Below are 18352 nucleotides of genomic sequence, written 5' to 3' on the forward strand. Positions count from 1 at the left end.
AACCCCCCTCAAAAAAAAAAAAAAAAAAAAAAAAAAAAAAAAAAAAAGCTGGATCTATGGTTAACAAGAACAGGATCAACCATAGAGATAACTCAGATAATGGATAGACTTGCCCAGAGGATGTAGGATAGACGTAAAACTCATCCATAAGTTTTCAAATCTTTTCAGAGTATATTACAAGAATGGTTCTGGCCCACCTGCCCATAGACTTTAAACTGTAATTAATGTAAAGGAAGAACTTGAGTTTTCAGAATTCTATTTTCACTAAGTATAGTGGTAGGACTTAGAGGTATAGGCAGTCAGACCTCTGTGAGCTTCAGGCCACCTGTGAACAGCACCCTGTCTCAAAAGTGCTTTTTCTATTTTCTGGGTTTGGTATAGAAAGACTGTCAGATCAGTTTGGTTCAAGACCAAAGAATTGACCTTTTCCAGGAGTATAACTAAAGAATGTCTTTGAATGCCTTTGATTATACTTACTATTCATTTTGTGACTCTCACAGGGTCGACTGATTGATCATGTGAAGAAAAAAGCTACTAATCTTCAAAGAGTCTCTTACCTTGTGTTTGATGAAGCTGATCGAATGTTTGACATGGGATTTGGTATGCCTTGAGTATTAGTTTCTTCTGTCCCTGTTCTCAAGTTAGTTTTCCATATCTTTGTAGAGTTAACCAGTACTTTTTATCATAAAAGAAGTTAAAAACTCTTCAGGGTTTCAAATGAAGGGATGGACCAAGCCATAAACCATTTGTAGTTTTCTGAGAAGCGCACCAGTCTTGACTTTGAGAAAATTTGCACGTGGCTTAGTACAGAAGGAATGTTTTCATTGTTCTTGACATTTACTTGCAGGCCTTTGAAGGTTAAAGTTGGTTAAAGTCCATATTCATGGATAGGTGAATATTATTAAATCATCCAAGGTCCTTTTCTTAACTGAGCAATGCAAATTTCTAAATAACCACTATCTACCCAGTTCAGCTATGTTGAGGGATTTTTTGAAATTTCATAATGACATCTAGAAGTTTCAAGACTTTTTAATCTTTGAAAGTTCTAGTGTGGATTTTACTAAAGTGACTTTTCACACCTGTCTTAACTACATTACAGTAGTGTGTTGATTACTGTTCTGTTTCTTTCAGAGTATCAGGTTCGGTCCATAGCAAGTCATGTTCGTCCTGACAGACAAAGTATGTATGAAGCACCTCTATACTAAAACTATGTTTATATTCAGAGTGAACCCTGATTTTTATAAGTACTCACAGTTATGGAAGCAAAAATTGCTATGTATGCACTAATGAAGACTGCAGAGAGGAGGCAGTGACGTGCGTTTGTGCTAGGAAGGCCTTAGACATCGGGGGGTGAGGTGTGCCTGCAGTTTATGTTGCCTGTAGTATCAGACCCATGACTTGATGTGTGTTAGATAGACACTCTACCTCTCTGACCTGTATATGTCTATCCAGCCCCTTTCTCACTTTGTTTTTAGGTAGAGTCTTGCTAAGCTAACTAGGCTGTCCTTGAACTCACTATACCCTAGGCAGCCATAAACTTGCAGTAGGTCATGATTCCTTTTCCAAATAGCTGGGATTATGGGTTCATGCCACCAGGCCCAGCACACTGCTCACTTCTTATTGGTGCTAACACTGAATTTAAATAATTTCCTGCAGTATAAATCTGCTGACTCGAAATCAAGGTTTTTTTTCCTGAACCATTATGGCAACTCATTTCTTGATTGAAAATGAAGTTTAAAAAAATCATTTTTATTTAGTGAGTCAGTTATATTACAGAAGCTTAAAGAGTAAAGTAAGAGATGATTTTTAACAGGATTTGCTTTATCTTTTAGCTCTCTTATTCAGTGCAACTTTTCGGAAAAAGATTGAAAAGTTGGCTAGAGACATCTTGATTGACCCTATTCGAGTGGTGCAGGGAGACATTGGAGAGGTAATCCTGCATGAGGCAGGGTGGGTCCTGGGATTTATTTTTCATAAGGACGTGGAGTTTGATTCTTAAGTAATGATTGTTTTGTTGTTGTTGTTTTCTTTGTTTTTGTTTTGAGATTAGATTTCTCTGTAGCCCTCAATGTCCCAGAACTAGCTCTGTAGATTAGCACCCTGCCTTCCAAGAGCTGGATTTAAAGTTAAAGGCATATGCCACCATACCTGGCTCAGTATGGGATCCCCCTGGAACTAGAGTTACAGATAGTTGTGGGCTGCCGTGTGGATGCTGGGAATTGAACCCCTACCTTTTAGAAGAGCAGCTAGTGTTCTTAACTGCCGAGCCATCTCTCCAGCCCCCGGATTTGTTTTAAGATATACAAGTTAAGGGAGTAGTGCAAACGAGTGGCACAGAGTTGGTATATGGAAGCTGAGTGATGGGTAGATGGGAATTATGTCTGTGCCTTAAATGCTTTTTTTTTTTTGAGACCAGGTCTCACTATGTAGCTCTGGCTGTCCTGGAACTCACTATGTAGACCAGGCTGGCCTTGAATTCAGAGATGTCCTTGTTTCTGCCTTCTGAATGCTGAGACTAAAGGCATGTGTCACCTCGCCTGGCTTTTTCCACGAGTTTTTAAAGTTTTAAAAGAGCTGGGTATTGGTGGCACACTTCTTGAATCCCAGCTCAGACGGCAGAGGCAGGTGGCCATCCTGATCTGCATAGTGAGCTAGCTCCAGGACAGCCAGGGCTATTACATTGAGAAGCCCTGTCTCAAAAAGCAGAAGAAGCAATCTTCCTGGAAGACTCAGTAAATTAGAATAGAGCCGACATTTAACTGACTGTTAAAGCAGACTACACAGGGTGGCATGGAATCATTTGAGGGTCTGGTAAAAAATAACTTTGATTTTGTGCTTACTTGCATATGCCCTTACATGGTGATTTCTCTGAATTGGAATTTGAAATTCAGTTAATAAGGTTGTTTAGAGAATTCCTTGGGGGCCAGTAGATGGCTCAGCCAGTTATGGTGTACTTGCCTCTAAGCCTGGATTCAGTCCTCAGAATCCACGTGGTCAAAGGTGAAAACTAATTTCTGTAAATTACTCTCTGGATTTTGTGCATATGCCGTAGCACATGGAAGCATGCATATATACATATAGCCACAAACTTTTTTTTTTTTAATGTAAATGTCTTGGGTTTTGTTGCTGTGATAAATACCATGACCAAAAGCAACTTGGGAAGGAAAGGGTTTATTTTAGCATACAATTGAGTGAAGAGAAGTCAGGACAGGAAACTGGAGGCAGGAACTGAAGCCAAGGCCATTGGAGGAACACTACTTCTTGGCATGCTTCCCATGGCTTGCTCAGCTGACTTTCTTATATAACCCAGGACCACTTACCCAAAGGTGGTACCACCGCCCAGTGGGCTGAGCTCTCCCCTCTCAATTAACAACCAAGAAAATACCCCACAAATTGCCTACAGGCATTTTGTCAATTGAGGTTCCTCTTCTGAGATAACTCTAGCTTATATCAATTTGACAAAAACCCAACTAGAACAATAGAGTTTTTTGACACATAACTATAAATATTTATGGGATACATAGTGACATTTCAGCACATGTATGTAATATGTAATTAGCATATCTGACACCTCAAATAGTTACCTTTCTTTGTGTTGGAAACAGACCTTTTTTGAAATATGTATTTATTAGTTAGCCATATCCATAACTTCTCATGATTATTAAAGTTTCTGAGTGGTAAGCACCTTTATATGCCAGGTCCTTATTTTTGATGTATTTATATATAAGTTGTGCTTGACAGTAAGTGGGCAGGACCCTGAAAAATACTCCCCAGGGAATAAGAAGAGTAGGTATATAACAACCATTACAGATTATTTTAGCATACTAATTAGAAATAAACACACCATGGGGAGTTGGTGAGCAAGATACTTAAAAGGAATAGTAAGTTTTAAGTTGTATTTGACATACTAAAGGAAATCCCAAAGATAACATGGATTGTCTAGGGTTATTCCCATGTAGGTACAAAATACATTACCTAGTCTTTGAAGTCTCCTGTGGCACCAGTCATAATTGGTTATTTTATTTCCTCTCAGGCAAATGAAGATGTGACACAGATTGTGGAGATACTCCATTCTGGACCTAGTAAATGGAACTGGCTTACTCGGCGTCTGGTAGAGTTTACTTCTTCAGGGAGTGTCCTCTTGTTTGTTACTAAGAAAGCCAATGCTGAAGAACTAGCCAATAACCTTAAGCAGGAGGGTCATAATCTTGGTCTGCTCCACGGGGACATGGATCAGAGTGAAAGAAACAAGGTCATTTCAGATTTTAAGAAAAAGGACATCCCCGTCCTGGTGGCCACTGACGTTGCAGGTAAGAGTACGAATTTCATCATAATCCGAGCCATTAATTTTATGAGTGTTGCCCTACCCTGTAATGATCTCGGTCATCAAAGTACCCTTGCAGCCAGAGGATGCTTTGGGGAGAACAGTTATGCCCTATGTTTTCTGCAGTGTGTATCTTAAATTAGTAATATAAGCTTTGGCTTTACTCTGCTAAGTTTAGCCCCTACTCTTAAAAACTAGTATTTTGGACCTGCAAGATGGTTCACTGGGTACTTACCAACCAGCCCTGACAGCCTGAGCTTGGTATTCAGGACTCAAATATAGTGGAAGGAAAAAAAACTGACCCCCACAAGTTGTTTTCTATTCTCTAGACTTAAGTGGTGATATATGCATGCATACACACACAGGTTCTGGGTACTGAACTTAGGTTTCCATGCAAACATGATATTAACTGAATTACAACCCTTAGAGGGCTAACTTGTATGACTTTTAGGAGGTGTTGTTTGCTTTAGTTTTTTGTTTGTTTGTTTGTTTAGGAGTTTGTTTGTTTTGTTTGTTTCTTTTTAGTCTTTTCAAGACAGGGTTTCTCTGTATAGCCCTGGCTGTCCTGGAACTCACTTTGTAGACCAGGCTGGCCTCAATCTCGGAAATCCACCTGCCCCTGCCTCCTGAGCACTGGGACTTTTATTTTTGAGATGAGTTCTTATGTATAGCCCAAGCGACCTTGAACTGCAATCCTTCTGCCTACCCCTTTAAAGTATTGCAGGTGTGATTACAGTAAAGTTATCCACTGTGGTTGTTTTATACTCATGTTACTCCCAGTAGAGTGAACTACTTTTTATTTTTGGCTTCATATCCACGAGCTTCCCTGAATATGGGAAATGCACATTCGTATAAATCTAGCATTGCTGGTTACTTTTATTTTTTTATTTTTCTTAACTGTAGATAAAAAGTAAAAGAAACTCAATACTTTCTATTTCAGCCCGTGGTCTGGATATTCCTTCAATTAAGACAGTCATTAACTATGACGTAGCACGAGACATTGATACCCATACTCATAGGATTGGCCGAACAGGAAGAGCTGGTGAGAAGGGTGTAGCCTATACCTTACTGACCCCAAAGGACAGCAATTTTGCTGGTGACCTTGTACGGAACCTGGAAGGAGCCAACCAACATGTTTCTAAGGAACTCTTAGACCTCGCAATGCAGGTAAGGAAGGGTTAGGCACTTAAAGTTAATAGAAATAATATGTCTGATTAAGAAAGTTCACTCAGCCGGGCGGTGGTGGCGCACGCCTTTAATCCCAGCACTCGGGAGGCAGAGGCAGGCGGATTTCTGAGTTCGAGGCCAGCCTGGTCTACAGAGTGAGTTCCAGGACAGCCCGGGCTATACAGAGAAACCCTGTCTCGAAAAACCAAAAAAAAAAAAAAAAGAAAGTTCACTCAGCAGGCAAGGGAGGGAGGTAACATAGGATCTTGAAAAGAAAATGGCCAGACAGGGCTGGTTACTGTGTAGACTGGTACTATGGGATGTTACAGTCATGTGTCTGTCTTTCTATACTTTCTGTTGAAAAGCTCCTTTCTTTAGTTTCTACTTGCTTACCCCATAGCACACCGTTAGGAGTAAATTTAGTCTCAGAAGAGGCTCACTATTCTTGCCCATTCCTTTTCCCCAAGCCGCCTCTTTTTGAGAGCTTAAAATATTTGTTAATTAAGGAAACAAATGTGTGATGATTTATTTGTTTTTATTTTTTGTTTTTGCTACTAGGGATTAAGTCCAGGGGTTTTTGTACATGGTAGGCAGGTGCTCTACTATTGAACTACACCCCTTGCCTCTCTATGATAGTGGAGTTTAAGAATTTCTTAACATATTGACATTTCACATCTGACCGTACTGATCGCTCACTTCTAGATATGCTCTATTCCAAAACTAAGTAAGATAGATCCGATGCCAGATTATACCTTGAGTCACTTATTCTGTGTAGTTCTCAAATAACAAGTGGATTCAGGGCAATTTGTTTTTTATTGCAAGGCTAGAGATTAAACTCAGGGCCTGTGTGTACTAGACACACATTTTATTTCCTGTTCCTCAAGACAAGTTCTGGTAGTAGGAAGTATTTGTTTGACTCAGGCCAGTCTATTTGGCTGTTTTAGCCATATGTAGCATCGCTGACTACTTTTTTGTGTCTTGGGTTTTCTGTGCTCAGTACCTTTTCCATGCCTGCCATACTTCTCAAGTATTAAGTAGTTTGTAAATCTCAGATGAAGCTTTAACTCTGTGACGTTTGCATTCTTCATGTTTGTTTGTTGTTTTGAGGCAGGGCTTCACTATGTGGCCCTGGTTGTCCTAGAACTCACTGTAGATCAGACTGGCTTTAAACTGACAGACCTGTCTCTGCTTTCCAAGTGCTAGGATTAAAGGTGTGTACCACTATGCCTGCCTCAAGTCAGTTCTTAATAAGCCTTATTTCACCTAGCCCTTTTTCCTTCATTGCTCAATATGTCTGTTCTTTATAAAGCTTTGCTCCTAACTGTGTAAGTTTGTGTCCAGTAGGAGGATTGAGTTAGTAGTTGTCAACCTGTGTGTCACAATCCCTTTAGGGGTCAAATGACCTTTTCACAGGCGTAACCTAAGACCATCAGAAAACACATATATTTATATTATGATTAATTACAATGGCAAAATTACAGTTGCAAAGTAAGGACAAAAATGATTTTGTGGTTGGGAATCACCCTAACATAATGAACTATATTAAAGGTTCAAGAATTAAGAAGGTTGAGAACCCCCTAGGCTATAAAATAAAATGCAGGGCTAAAGAGATGGCTCAGTGGTTAAAAATACTTGCTGCTCTTGTGGAAGACCCTGGTTCAGTTTCCAGCATCCATATTAGGTGGCTCAAAACCACCCGTAGCTCCCATCCCAGGAGATTTCAATGTCCTTTGGCCTCTGCAAATGCACCTCCATGTACTTGGTGAATATAAACTCACACAGATACATATTCACTAATATAAATAAATCATGTTTTTAAAAAAGAAATATAAATCATTTTCCTCTCTAAAGTTAGACATGGCCAGTGTAAAATAGTTATTTTATATTTTATGTTTATTAATCACTGTACTTCCCGGAGGCTCTGGAAGAAGAAATAATAAGGGACACCTTAGATAAGCACTTAAACATACTGATAAATTTGATGTGTCAAGTTACAAAAAAGAAGGCATATTGGAGTTGAGGGTGTGGCTTGTTGTTACAGTGCTTGCCTGATGTGCCTGAAACCCTACATTCAATCCCTTTTGCCAAGTAAACTGTACATGGTGGCAAACACTTCCTTAGGAAGTGGTAACAGAAAGTACAGAAATTCAGTCATCTGGCCTCAAAAGGCCAAGGCAGGAACTTTACTGTAAATGGTCCCTCTCATCAGAAAAACATCAGCTAAAGATGAACCAAGAGGCTCTTCCCTCCTACCTAGTTTTGTGACCCTGTCTGCTTTTCTTCTTGGGTTTAACCTTGAACTGTTTCTTTGCAGAATGCCTGGTTTCGGAAGTCTCGATTCAAAGGAGGGAAGGGCAAAAAGCTGAACATTGGTGGAGGAGGCTTGGGCTACAGAGAGCGGCCTGGGCTAGGCTCTGAGAATTCGGTGAGTTCATACGGCAGCAGTACTCTGGGCATAGGTCCTATGTCTTAGATTATGGTGATTTAATGTACCTGAAAGCCTCAGGAGTCCCCAACCCTGTCATTCAGGGACGTGTATTTAATGTTCTGATGTGAGTCAGTATGCTGCTGTTTCTTACAGTGAAGCTGCTATGGAGTGTGTGTGTCTGTGCATTCGCGCGTGCATGCGCTTGGCTGACTAGGCCTGTTCAGAAAATTAGTCTAGCTTTAATGAATCTCAAATTGCAATGTCTTACTGACATGGGACCCACCTAGTTGTTTATACATAATTTTGCACCAAATGATTGTTTTGGCATGGTGTGTTTTTTTTTGTTATTGTTTTGGCCTGGTTGGTTGGTTGGTTGGTTGGTTGGTTGGTTTGGTTTTAGAGACAGGCCTTGGTCATCCTGAAACTTGCTCTGTAGACCAGGATGGCCTCAGAGATCTGTCTACACCTCTTCCTTTGCCTCCACCTCCTAGGTGCTGGGATTAAAGGCGTGTGCCACAACTACTTGGCTTGCAGTAATCTGTTTTTAAAAGCCTTTCTATACTGACCTTGAATCCGTTGCTTAGGAAACATTAAATGCTAGAATTATATTCAGAAATAGTCTCTACACTGAAAATTTTGGTCAGGATTTGAGAAGATATAAATGATCTCACAAATTACATAAAGCACTTACTCACTAGCTTGCCTGTTTGTTGTCACAGAGATTCTTAAAGCCAGGAACAAAGCTGTCAGTATATTTGGATGGAGCATTAGTGTTAAGTTGGCATCATTGGATAACTAGTATTCCCCATATCACAGTGATGTTGATTGTGAAAATATTAGCGATTCATGATAATTATTAAGGACTTTAAATGAGCTGGGGCCATTCCAAATATTTGAGTTTTTAGCCAATGTAAGTGAGTACAGTTAGTGAAAGTTAAAAGTTACACACTGGCAAATGTTGATTTAGAGATTCATCTCTTTAAATGGTGTCTCTTCAGATCCTGTGAAGCTACATTGTACTATATCACTGGCCTTTTCATCTTTACTTACTAAAATACATTTTTACTTAATAAAATGTTGATACAATATGCACTCATATCATTGACATAGTATACAATCATATACTACACAGTCATGCAACGATTACATTCTGATCATTGGAGTTAGTTCCCAGAAATAAATGTACTAGGTTGAGGAACTTAAGCGTTTTTAAATACCTATTTATTACTGTCCCTTTTCTCACAAAGGAAGTGACTTATAAAAAAAAGTACCCTGTGCCTGCTGCGGCCCTGGACCCAGGGTTTCAGAGTGATAGAACTGTCTGCTGCAATTGCTTTTCTAATAAGTATGCTTGCTTTTTTAGGACCGAGGAAATAACAATAATGTAATGAGCAATTATGAAGCCTACAAGCCCTCCACAGGAGCCATGGGAGATAGACTGACAGCAATGAAAGCAGCTTTTCAGGTCTGAAATAAGTATTTCATTTTAAAAGCTTTCAAGAAGGGGGCTAGGGAGATGGTTCAGTGCTTAAGAGAACTTGTATTCTCGCAAAGTATCCAGGCTTGTTTTCTTAGCACTCACATAGCAGTTTACAGCCATCTTTGATTCAGTTCCAGGGAATGACACCCTCTTGTGGCCTGCACAGGTACCAGGCATGGATGTGCCATACATGCATGCATATCATATACACAGGCAAAAACACTATGACACTTTTATTTTAATTATAAGTGTCATCTTTTAAAAAAAAAAAACCACCTTTCAACAGTAACTCCTGAAGGGTGAGGAAACCTTCCTGAAAAGGTAGCTGAGTCTGCAAGCTTCATGCTAGATGTAGAACCGTCTGTCTGTGTACTTGAATTTCATAGACAGGCTTTAACAGTATCCTGCCCGGATATGCAAGTGGAGTTTCTGTATGCTTTATCATTAGCAATTATTTGTGATGTTATCTGTATACTGAAGTTTGTTATATACTTATTCCTGATGTCTTTTTCTTTCAGTCCCAGTACAAGAGTCACTTTGTTGCAGCCAGTTTAAGTAATCAGAAGGCCGGAACCTCTTCTGCTGGGGCAAGTGGATGGACTAGTGCAGGAAGCTTAAATTCTGTTCCAACTAATTCAGCACAGCAGGGCCATAATAGTCCTGACAACCCCATCACCAGTTCTACCAAGAACATCCCAGGCTTCAACAATTCTGGGAATATCAGTAGTGCCCCAGTGACCTACCCTTCTATTGGAGCCCAAGGAGTCAACAACACAGCTTCAGGGAGTAACAGCCGTGAAGGGATTGGGGGTGGCAATGGGAAGAGAGAGAGATATACTGAGAACCGAGGTGGTGGCCGTCATAGCCATGGAGATGGTGGCAATCGGCATGGAGATGGTGGCCGCCATGGAGATGGATACCGTTACCCAGAAAGCGGTAGCCGTCATACTGATGGCCACCGACATGGAGAGACCAGGCACGGAGGAAGTGCCGGCAGACATGGAGAGAGCCGGGGTACAAATGATGGCAGGAATGGAGAAAGCAGAAAAGAAGGCTTTAATCGTGAAAACAAGATGGACCCCAAGGTGGACAGCAGCAGGATGGACAAAGTAGACAACAAGACAGATAAGACACCTGATGGCTTTGCCGTACCAGAGCCCCCCAAACGCAAGAAAAGCCGATGGGATAGTTAGAGGATATGTGAACATCAGCGTGGTCAGTTGTCTGTAATTTTATTTTTAGAAAGATTCTGGTAATGAGGTGTCTCAGGGCTGGGTTGGGGTCCAAGATATACAGACCCCCTGCCCTTGGTGGAGAACTGGAGCGTGGAGATATACCTTCATCTGGTGTTCATTTGGATGTTTTCTTGGGAACCTGAGTTGGCCCTGGAAAGAGCTGAGAAGTTTGTTTGCTCTGGGTGAGTTTTAGGAGGGTAAGTAGATGTTTAGGGGAAAAGGGCCTTTTAGGGCACAAAAAACTCACTCTAGGTTTATAATATCTTATATTTTTACTGAAATGTCACCTTATAAACATCTATAAATTGGATTTTTTTTCTTAGCTGTGGCCAGGCAGTCCCATTTTTTTGGAGTTGGCTTCTGCAAACCCAACTTTTTGACCTGTTAGGGATGCGTGGAAGCAGTTTGGTGCGTTCAGATGTTTGCAGGGAAGATACCTGAAGATAGCTCAGGTTCCCCAGACTTTGTTTCCAGCCCTGAGACATGTAGGAAAGACAGCCTTCCAGACAGGCTTTGAAATCCTAAGCCATTAGGACTGAAGGAATGATTCCAGGATTATCCAGGCCTTGAGTACTGCTAAATTTATCATTTAAAACCAACCCCAACAGTAGCTTTCAAAGTGTCTATTTCGTTTTTTTTTTTTTAAACTTGCCCTAATAGTAGAAAAAGTCTTTTGCTGAAATGATTCTGATTTTGTTCTATCTTGTTTATAAAAGGAAAAGAAATATACAAACTTTGAATTTTGTGATTTTTGTGAAGGTTTCTTTAAGATGTGCATTCCCTCTCTGCTTGCTCGATAGTAAATGTCTTACTACTGGGACCCGAGGGCTGTCATTTCTACCATACAGTTAGTTGCTACATATTAAATTATGGCTTGGAACAGTACAGCCCATGATGTGAAATGTGGGGAAGTGCTTGCTTATTAAACTATCAGAAAAGTTACCTCTTCTATTATCTTTTTATTCAAATACTGGAAAGGGGTGGGAGAGGACTCAGAAGGAACCACATGTTTAATATAAAAGGCTACATACAACAGTGCCAGCAACACTGACTCCCATCATGATGAAGAAATATTTCCTTGGTGCTTTCATGGTTTTCATCATTCCTCAGAGGGGAACTGTAGGTGCCCAGCAGCTCTCCCAGTCACGGGCACTAACTGGTACCAAACCACCATAGAGAACTGCATACCACACTTTCCTTCCTAGTCTTCAGTCTCTCCAGACAAAAAAAAGTCTGCTCACTTTCGCTTGTGTTTTTTCTTCTGTTCCTTTCGTTGTTGTGCTCTCTGGTCCTTCTTCATCCGAGAGTCCACTACCTTGAAATGACCTCTGACTCCAGCAGGCCGCCGGACCTTACGGCCTACACCTTTTTTGGCTACAACATAGGTGACCTGGCGTTTCTCCTTGCCAAGCCCAGCCTTCTTGTAGAGACTATAAAAAGAAAGAAACAGGTTAAAAAGTCTGCTCTCTAGAACTATTGAACCCGGTGTTCTTGTGACTATTCTTGCAAAATCACCTTCGCAGCTGTGCCACCTTTTCTCGTTCTGAGATATCCACTGTGTTCACCACAGCCTCTGCCTTCTTTTTAGTCTGCTCCAGCTTCTTCAGCATCTGGGAGGAAGCATCAGTTAGTTCTTTCCTCCCGACCTTTCTCCACAACTCCTAACCTCAGGCCACCTCGGCCACGTACCCTCCGTTTCTTTCTGGCCTTGGCCTCGGCTACTTTCTTGATGGGCCGTGCATTGATTTCCCGCCAGCGCTTTCGGTAATGTTCCACCTCCTCCTTGTCAACAGGCAGCTGGCGTATCCGATGCTGCTTCTCTTCCTGCACAAACCATTCTGGAAGTTCTTCCTCTTCTTCATTAAAAGCATATCTGAGTAGAGAGGATACCAGACCAGTAATTACCTGTTGTTACTTTCCTTGGCCTTAGTCTACTGCACCTGACAGTGTTCTGGCCCCTTACCGGTTGAATGAGTTATCTATAAGGTCTCTCTTTGCCTTTTTGGAAGAGGCAATAACAGCACCTAGAGCAAGGCCTTCAGGGTCCAGAATTCGATATTTCACTAGAGAGGTAAAGACAAAAGTCAAAGCCTGATTCATATTGCTGAAACCTACACTGATTTCTCTCCACTGTGTGCTTCTTACCTGGGTCCTCAATAGGTACTACCTCAAACCCATCCTCTTCTGCCTTAGAACCACGGCTACGCTTCTTACCACGGGATTCTTTCCAACTGTGGAAGAGACAGATGGTGCTTATTCCACCTCCTGCGAGGTGATACTCCTCCTGTAACTGCACCATCACTAACCCATCAGCCGTATCCACTCACCTAACCTCATCCTCACTGCTGCTGCTGTCACTATCTGAGCTGCTGTCTCTGTCCTCCCCTCCAGGGTCAGTGACAGCCTGTGTCTCCTTAGGGGCCTCATTCTGGCACTGGGGAGACTTCTCAGTCTTCAAGTTAGTAGGTGGTGGAGGTGGATCTGTTGGCTGCTGCTCCTTCCGCCGACTCTTATACAGCAGCTGTGCCTGACTGATCTCCAGGGCTTCGTCAGCATCATCCTCTATCCCACTGAAGCCGTCCTGTGATAGAAAAACCTCAGCATCCCTTCTACTAGGGAATGCTACATCCCATCAGTCTCCCTAGCTCTACCTTGGAGAACCACAAGCTAGCTTGCTCTTCCTGCAGCACTGCCTTTTCTTCTAGTGGTACCAGCAGTGGATTCTGTTCTTCTTCTTCTTCTTTATTGTCATCTACTTGAGCAAAGCTGTAGACCCAAAGGAAAGTGAGGTCAAATTCAAGAGACCCAACCAACCTGAGGCCTTCCTTTGTCTGTCCACGACCACAGTAATTGTGTCTCAGATGGCAGCACTTCCTCACACACACAGAGCCCTTACCTCTTCTGCTCCTTCAGATCAGAGTGTGTCCTGACTCCTGCCAGCTCTTCTGGATCCAGATCGCTTTCCAGAGAAGTATCATCCTCCTCCTCCTCAGCATCCGACACATAGATGTCATCCCTTGGCAGATCAGACAGAAAGGTGTCTGCAGCGGTCATGTCTCCTTGTGTCACTTCCGCTAACAACTGAAGTTCAACAGCAATAGATAGATTCGAGTACTTTTGCAACATAGTGCATCTTCCCAAGCCCATTAACTTAGAGCATCCTCAGCAACATCAGTTAAGAAAGAACACTGGCAAATAGTAGTTCCCACACAGCATCTGTGACCTAGGAAGTAACCAGCCTGTCTAAAATGTCCAGGGCGCTGATCTACATACTGACTAGTTTACAAAAAAAAAAAAAAAAAAAAAAAACCCTCAAAATTCCCATCTGTTTCTCTTGATCCGGAGTAAAGGAGCACTAGACAGCATGCATCAAACTGTATCAGTTGATTTCAACTACTCTTAGAACCTCACAACCTAGTCTCATGGTGGACAGAGCTGCTATTTGAGTATTTATCACAATATTCTGGGGCTAATACTCAACCTTTTTTTTTTTAAACTCTCCATAAAACTTTCAGTGGATATAGTGTATTCTTATTTAACAAATGAGGAAAACATAATTCAAGGGGAGTTGGCACTAAACTGTTCCTGCTCTATTGCCTCTCCTGTGTCATAAAGATGACCAGGCTATTTCACCACAAAAGCTCATTTTGCTGTGAGATTGCTTTTACTATGAAAGGCATGTTCTTCAGCAGCCCAAATCAAGGTGCTGATTAGACACAGTGAAGGAAAGTCAATTGTGCCCCCTTGGTAACCTAGGCACTACAACTCCATCTACTGTAATGTGAACTCTTGGGTCTTAATACTCTACCTTAATAGATCTTCCTCATTTAATCATATTAGACGTGTTTCTTTTTAGCATTCTGGAGTGAGTCACAGGTCACTCCTTTTCTCCTCTAGTATTCTTACTACTTTATAGGTGAACACAACAACCAAACCCCATGATCACTCAATACATTTAAACCAATGCTTTCCCCCACCTCCAAGCCCTCAAACTGATCGCCCATCCCATCCCTCCCTTACCTGCTGACCACGGATGGTACGCAGGGAGAACATGCCTGTCTCCCCCTCGTCTGCAATGGAAACCCCAGGCAGATCCATCTTCAGCTCTACACGCTCTCGCTGCTTCCTCTGCTCACGAAGCAATTTCTTCTTCTTCCTGAACAGATAGTTGAGAGATTTAACCTGCTTGTCTCCAAAACTTGGGTGCCCTTTACCCTCTCCACATATTTGTCCTCAGACCCCTCACCTCTTTAGTTCTGCCACTTCTTGGGCTTTCATCTCTGCCAGAGTCCGATTAAGCTGCTCTTCTTCCTCTTTCTCCTCTGCTTCCTCCTCTGAAGCCTGCTTTGTCTCAGCTACTGATTCTTCTTCATTACCTTCTTCTTCTTCTTCTGAGCTGAGGCTGACAAACCAGTCCAAAGATTTGCTTATTTTCCCAGACACTTGGTCCAACACCCAACCATCCTTAACCCTGGTTACCTCCTCCTTACCTGATGTCCAGTGCCTTTGCTTGTTCTTTCAGCTTCTTGGCCACATATCGCCGAAGCTTTGTTCTCCAATTCAGTAGAGACCTGCCCAAGAAACGGTATTACTAACTAATCTTAACTATCTCCATCTTTGTCCCTGTCTCTTCCTTAAAGTCCACACTCCAGATTTCAGGCTTCAGCCATAAACTTAACAGAATCCTGGTCCCCAGAGTCCAACATTGTGTTGCCCTTACACCTGCGTACCTAAGTTCCTTGCGCCCCAGCACTTTGATGTCCTGACAGCATGCTCTAATATCTTCAGTTGTAGCTGGGTGCTGTGCCAACTCTTCATCATCTATTGAGATCTGTTTGTGAGGGAAAGGAATGGGATGTTGCTCTGGCCATGCTTCTGGACCTCCTGGAGACTCCCACTCTGGAAACTCACTTCGCTGGCCTTGGAGAGGAAGTCAACAGGATTGGCAGCTCGCAAGAAGTCTGTGACTGAGGTTCTGTGATAAAGAGTGAGGTCACCTTCGGCATAGCCTTCAGCCTTAGGAAGGGAAATAAAGATGGTTACTAGACAGTCGCTTCTTAGATACCAAGTTCTCCCAGTTTCAGGACCCATTTCTCACAACAGTAACAATAAAAACACCTTTGGTTTCTTCTTTGTCACCAACTCAGTAACAGTTTTAGCCTGAACTTCAACTTCCTTAAAGGCAAACTTGGGATCAAAGAATTTAGCATCAACCTTGTCCGGAGCCAGGAATCCTAAAATGAGAAGATAGATTAAAAGTATGCTTTCATAACTAGAAGCTTGTGTCAAGAGGAAGGAGTGATGTCTTACCTTGACAGACTACAAAGATTTCTGCAGATTCATGTCGAGAGGCCTGGGGCTTCGTGGCCTGGACACGGTGGAACAGCTGCTGGAAGATCCACAGCAGAGGCTGATAGTCTCGGGAACGGAAGACTTTTGTGATGAAACAACCACCACGGGCCAAAAAATCACAAGCCAAACGCAGGGCCATCAGAGTTAAGTGAGCTGTAGGACAGAAACAGTCAGTGAACCTCTGAAGCCTTAGGGTATGCCACCTCCGCCCTCACCTCCAAGCCCAGATTCCCTGTACCTTGTGAGTAAGCATCATGGACCCAACTAGCCCCCACATTGGGAGCCCCATCATTGAGCACAACATCAACTTTCCAGGTCTTCAGCTCCTTCCGCAGGGCCTAATGAAAGTAAAGAGTTCATAGCAATGGAAACACAATAATTGCGTAGAACAGAATTCTGATTCAGTCATTTACTGAGTGCCCACCACTGGCAACATCTTATGCTAGGTACTAGGGATACAACAACAAATATCTTCACCAAGCTTAGAATTAGTTCACTGGAAAGAACTTTACTGAAGATAAATCTTTTATCCTTTTACCAATTCACAGTACTATCCAAGCCAGGCATGGTGGCACGTGCCTATAATCCCAGTACTCTAGAGGCAGAGGCAGAGAGACTGCAAGATCAAGGCCAAACTAGGCTATGTGCTCAGCTCCACATCACTGTGGGCTACATAGTTAGAAGCTATCCTGAAGTACACAGCAAGATTCAAGGAAAAACAAAAACACTTGATTCTAAGTAAAGACAGAAATGTACACCAGGATTGTCAGTCTTTTTGACCATGTGCCTGAAACCATGGTAAATGGGGAAGTGTTTCACTCTTTTTTTTGGGGGGGGGGGCTGTTTTGTTTTTTGAGACAGGGTTTCTCTGTGTAGCCCTGGCTGTCCTGGAACTCACTCTGTAGACCAGGATAGTCTCGAACTCTCGAACTCAGAAATCCGCCTGCCTCTGCCCCCAAGTGCTGGGATTAAAGGCGTGCGCCACCACCGCCCTGCAGAAGTGTTTCACTCTTAAGAGGCAATGATGCCATCACATAAAGGAGAAAGGAGAGATCTTATTACCTGCCTACAGCGTTCTGTTGTGATATCTTCCTGGAGAGTCACCACATTGGGGAGAGGCTTGATTGGAACCAAGTCCACTCCTGAAAGATGTTAAGTCAGTGTATTAACAGGGTGGAGGGACATGCAGAACAAAATTAGTATCTCACCCACCCCTTCCCCTCAAATACCCAAGAGAGTCACTCACCTACAATAAGACTGGATACAGGCATAAACTTGGCAGCCACCTGCAGCCTGTGAAGGAGACAGATTTAAATACCTTTCATCGCTTGGCAATATAACTTCTCATCCCTCTAAGAGGCACCAGTTAAGTGTAGTGGCCAAATGTCTATGCATACATTCAAGAAGCAACCTGCTGGGCATAGCAACACAGGGCTGCATTGCCAGCTACCAAGGAGTCAGAGACTAAAATCAAAGGTTCGAGGCATCCTTGGCAGTTTTTCAGAGCCCCTGTCTCAATTAAAATAAAGCAATTGGGGATATAACTTAGTGGTGGTGGAGCGGCTGCCTAGCATGAGTGAGTCCTTAGGTTCAGTCCCACAAAGCGGGGCCCCCCCCGGGGGAGGAGAGAATAACGCTGCCTTCCGAATTTTAAGAGAGACACATGCTACGTTACATTTAATCTGAATTGTGTAATCGGATTCCCATCCTCCCCCAAAAGTAACTCAAAGCCGACCAGTGCCAGGAAGGTAGCATCAAGAGCAGCCCCTGCCAAACGTTACCATCCTCCAGGCGCAGCACACAGGTCCAGCAAGGCCCGGGCTTTCTGCAGGAACTGAAAGCGGCGATTGAGCTGGATCAGTTTGAAGGCAGAGCGCGAACGATAACCTGGATCGTAAGGAGTGAATGGATAAAACAATACCGTCTTTTCTAGCCGCACAGCCGCACAACCCCTTTACCCCCTCGAAGAAAAAGAAACTCAGTATTAGAAAAGGCGGAAAGGCTGATATGTTATCCCGCACTGCGAATCCACTCACCGGTCTCCTTTGCCAAATGATAGAACTTGTCCCGACGGCTCTTGCCTACTTTGCCTTTCTTGCCCATGGCGGGATGGGGTAGTGTCACTCACTGGGGAAAAAGAAAAAGTTGAGAACATCTTTCCGAGCACCGGATTTTGCTTCGGTTCCTCAGGTGGCGAAGCAATCACTTACCGGAGCGTTAGACAGCCCTTAACTCCGCAGATTTTCAACACTTAGAAAGCAGCACATGCAGGCAGCAATCGTACTTCCGCTTCCGCTCGCGTTTCCCGCGTTCCTGGCGTCATGATTTCCGCCATTTTGAGTGTGGCCAAAAATTTTCTGTCAGCG

General features: G+C 42.8%; 2 protein-coding genes across 3 annotated transcripts in view; one reads left to right on the forward strand and one right to left on the reverse strand.

Moving 5' to 3' along the window:
- Ddx42 (DEAD-box helicase 42) overlaps window positions 1–11576 on the forward strand; it is a 32141-nt gene extending 20565 nt beyond the window's left edge. For both annotated transcript variants that reach the window (XM_028780369.1, XM_028780370.1), the window contains 8 exons: window positions 501–600; window positions 1132–1179; window positions 1833–1930; window positions 4034–4310; window positions 5265–5491; window positions 7806–7916; window positions 9283–9384; window positions 9918–11576. In XM_028780369.1, coding sequence (XP_028636202.1) covers window positions 501–600; window positions 1132–1179; window positions 1833–1930; window positions 4034–4310; window positions 5265–5491; window positions 7806–7916; window positions 9283–9384; window positions 9918–10592 — 1638 coding nt within the window. In that variant the 3' untranslated portion in view covers window positions 10593–11576. The remainder of the gene's footprint in view (window positions 1–500; window positions 601–1131; window positions 1180–1832; window positions 1931–4033; window positions 4311–5264; window positions 5492–7805; window positions 7917–9282; window positions 9385–9917) is intronic.
- Ftsj3 (FtsJ RNA 2'-O-methyltransferase 3) lies at window positions 11574–18270 on the reverse strand. The gene is made up of 21 exons (XM_028780371.1): window positions 18197–18270; window positions 18023–18113; window positions 17768–17873; window positions 17233–17279; window positions 17049–17128; window positions 16225–16324; window positions 15945–16139; window positions 15753–15868; window positions 15546–15650; window positions 15365–15465; window positions 15125–15205; window positions 14881–15036; window positions 14655–14790; window positions 13531–13715; window positions 13286–13400; window positions 12962–13215; window positions 12780–12865; window positions 12598–12697; window positions 12324–12507; window positions 12150–12244; window positions 11574–12064 (listed from the first exon to the last, which is right to left on the reverse strand). Exons 2-21 carry the CDS (start codon window positions 18087–18089, stop codon window positions 11872–11874), a joined length of 2502 nt encoding a protein of 833 aa, XP_028636204.1. The 5' UTR covers window positions 18090–18113; window positions 18197–18270; the 3' UTR covers window positions 11574–11871.
- Window positions 18271–18352: the final 82 nt, after the last annotated feature.

The sequence above is a fragment of the Grammomys surdaster genome, unplaced genomic scaffold (genome assembly GCF_004785775.1).
Source record: "Grammomys surdaster isolate TR1022 unplaced genomic scaffold, NIH_TR_1.0 371, whole genome shotgun sequence".
NCBI classification, from domain to species: Eukaryota; Metazoa; Chordata; class Mammalia; order Rodentia; family Muridae; genus Grammomys; species Grammomys surdaster.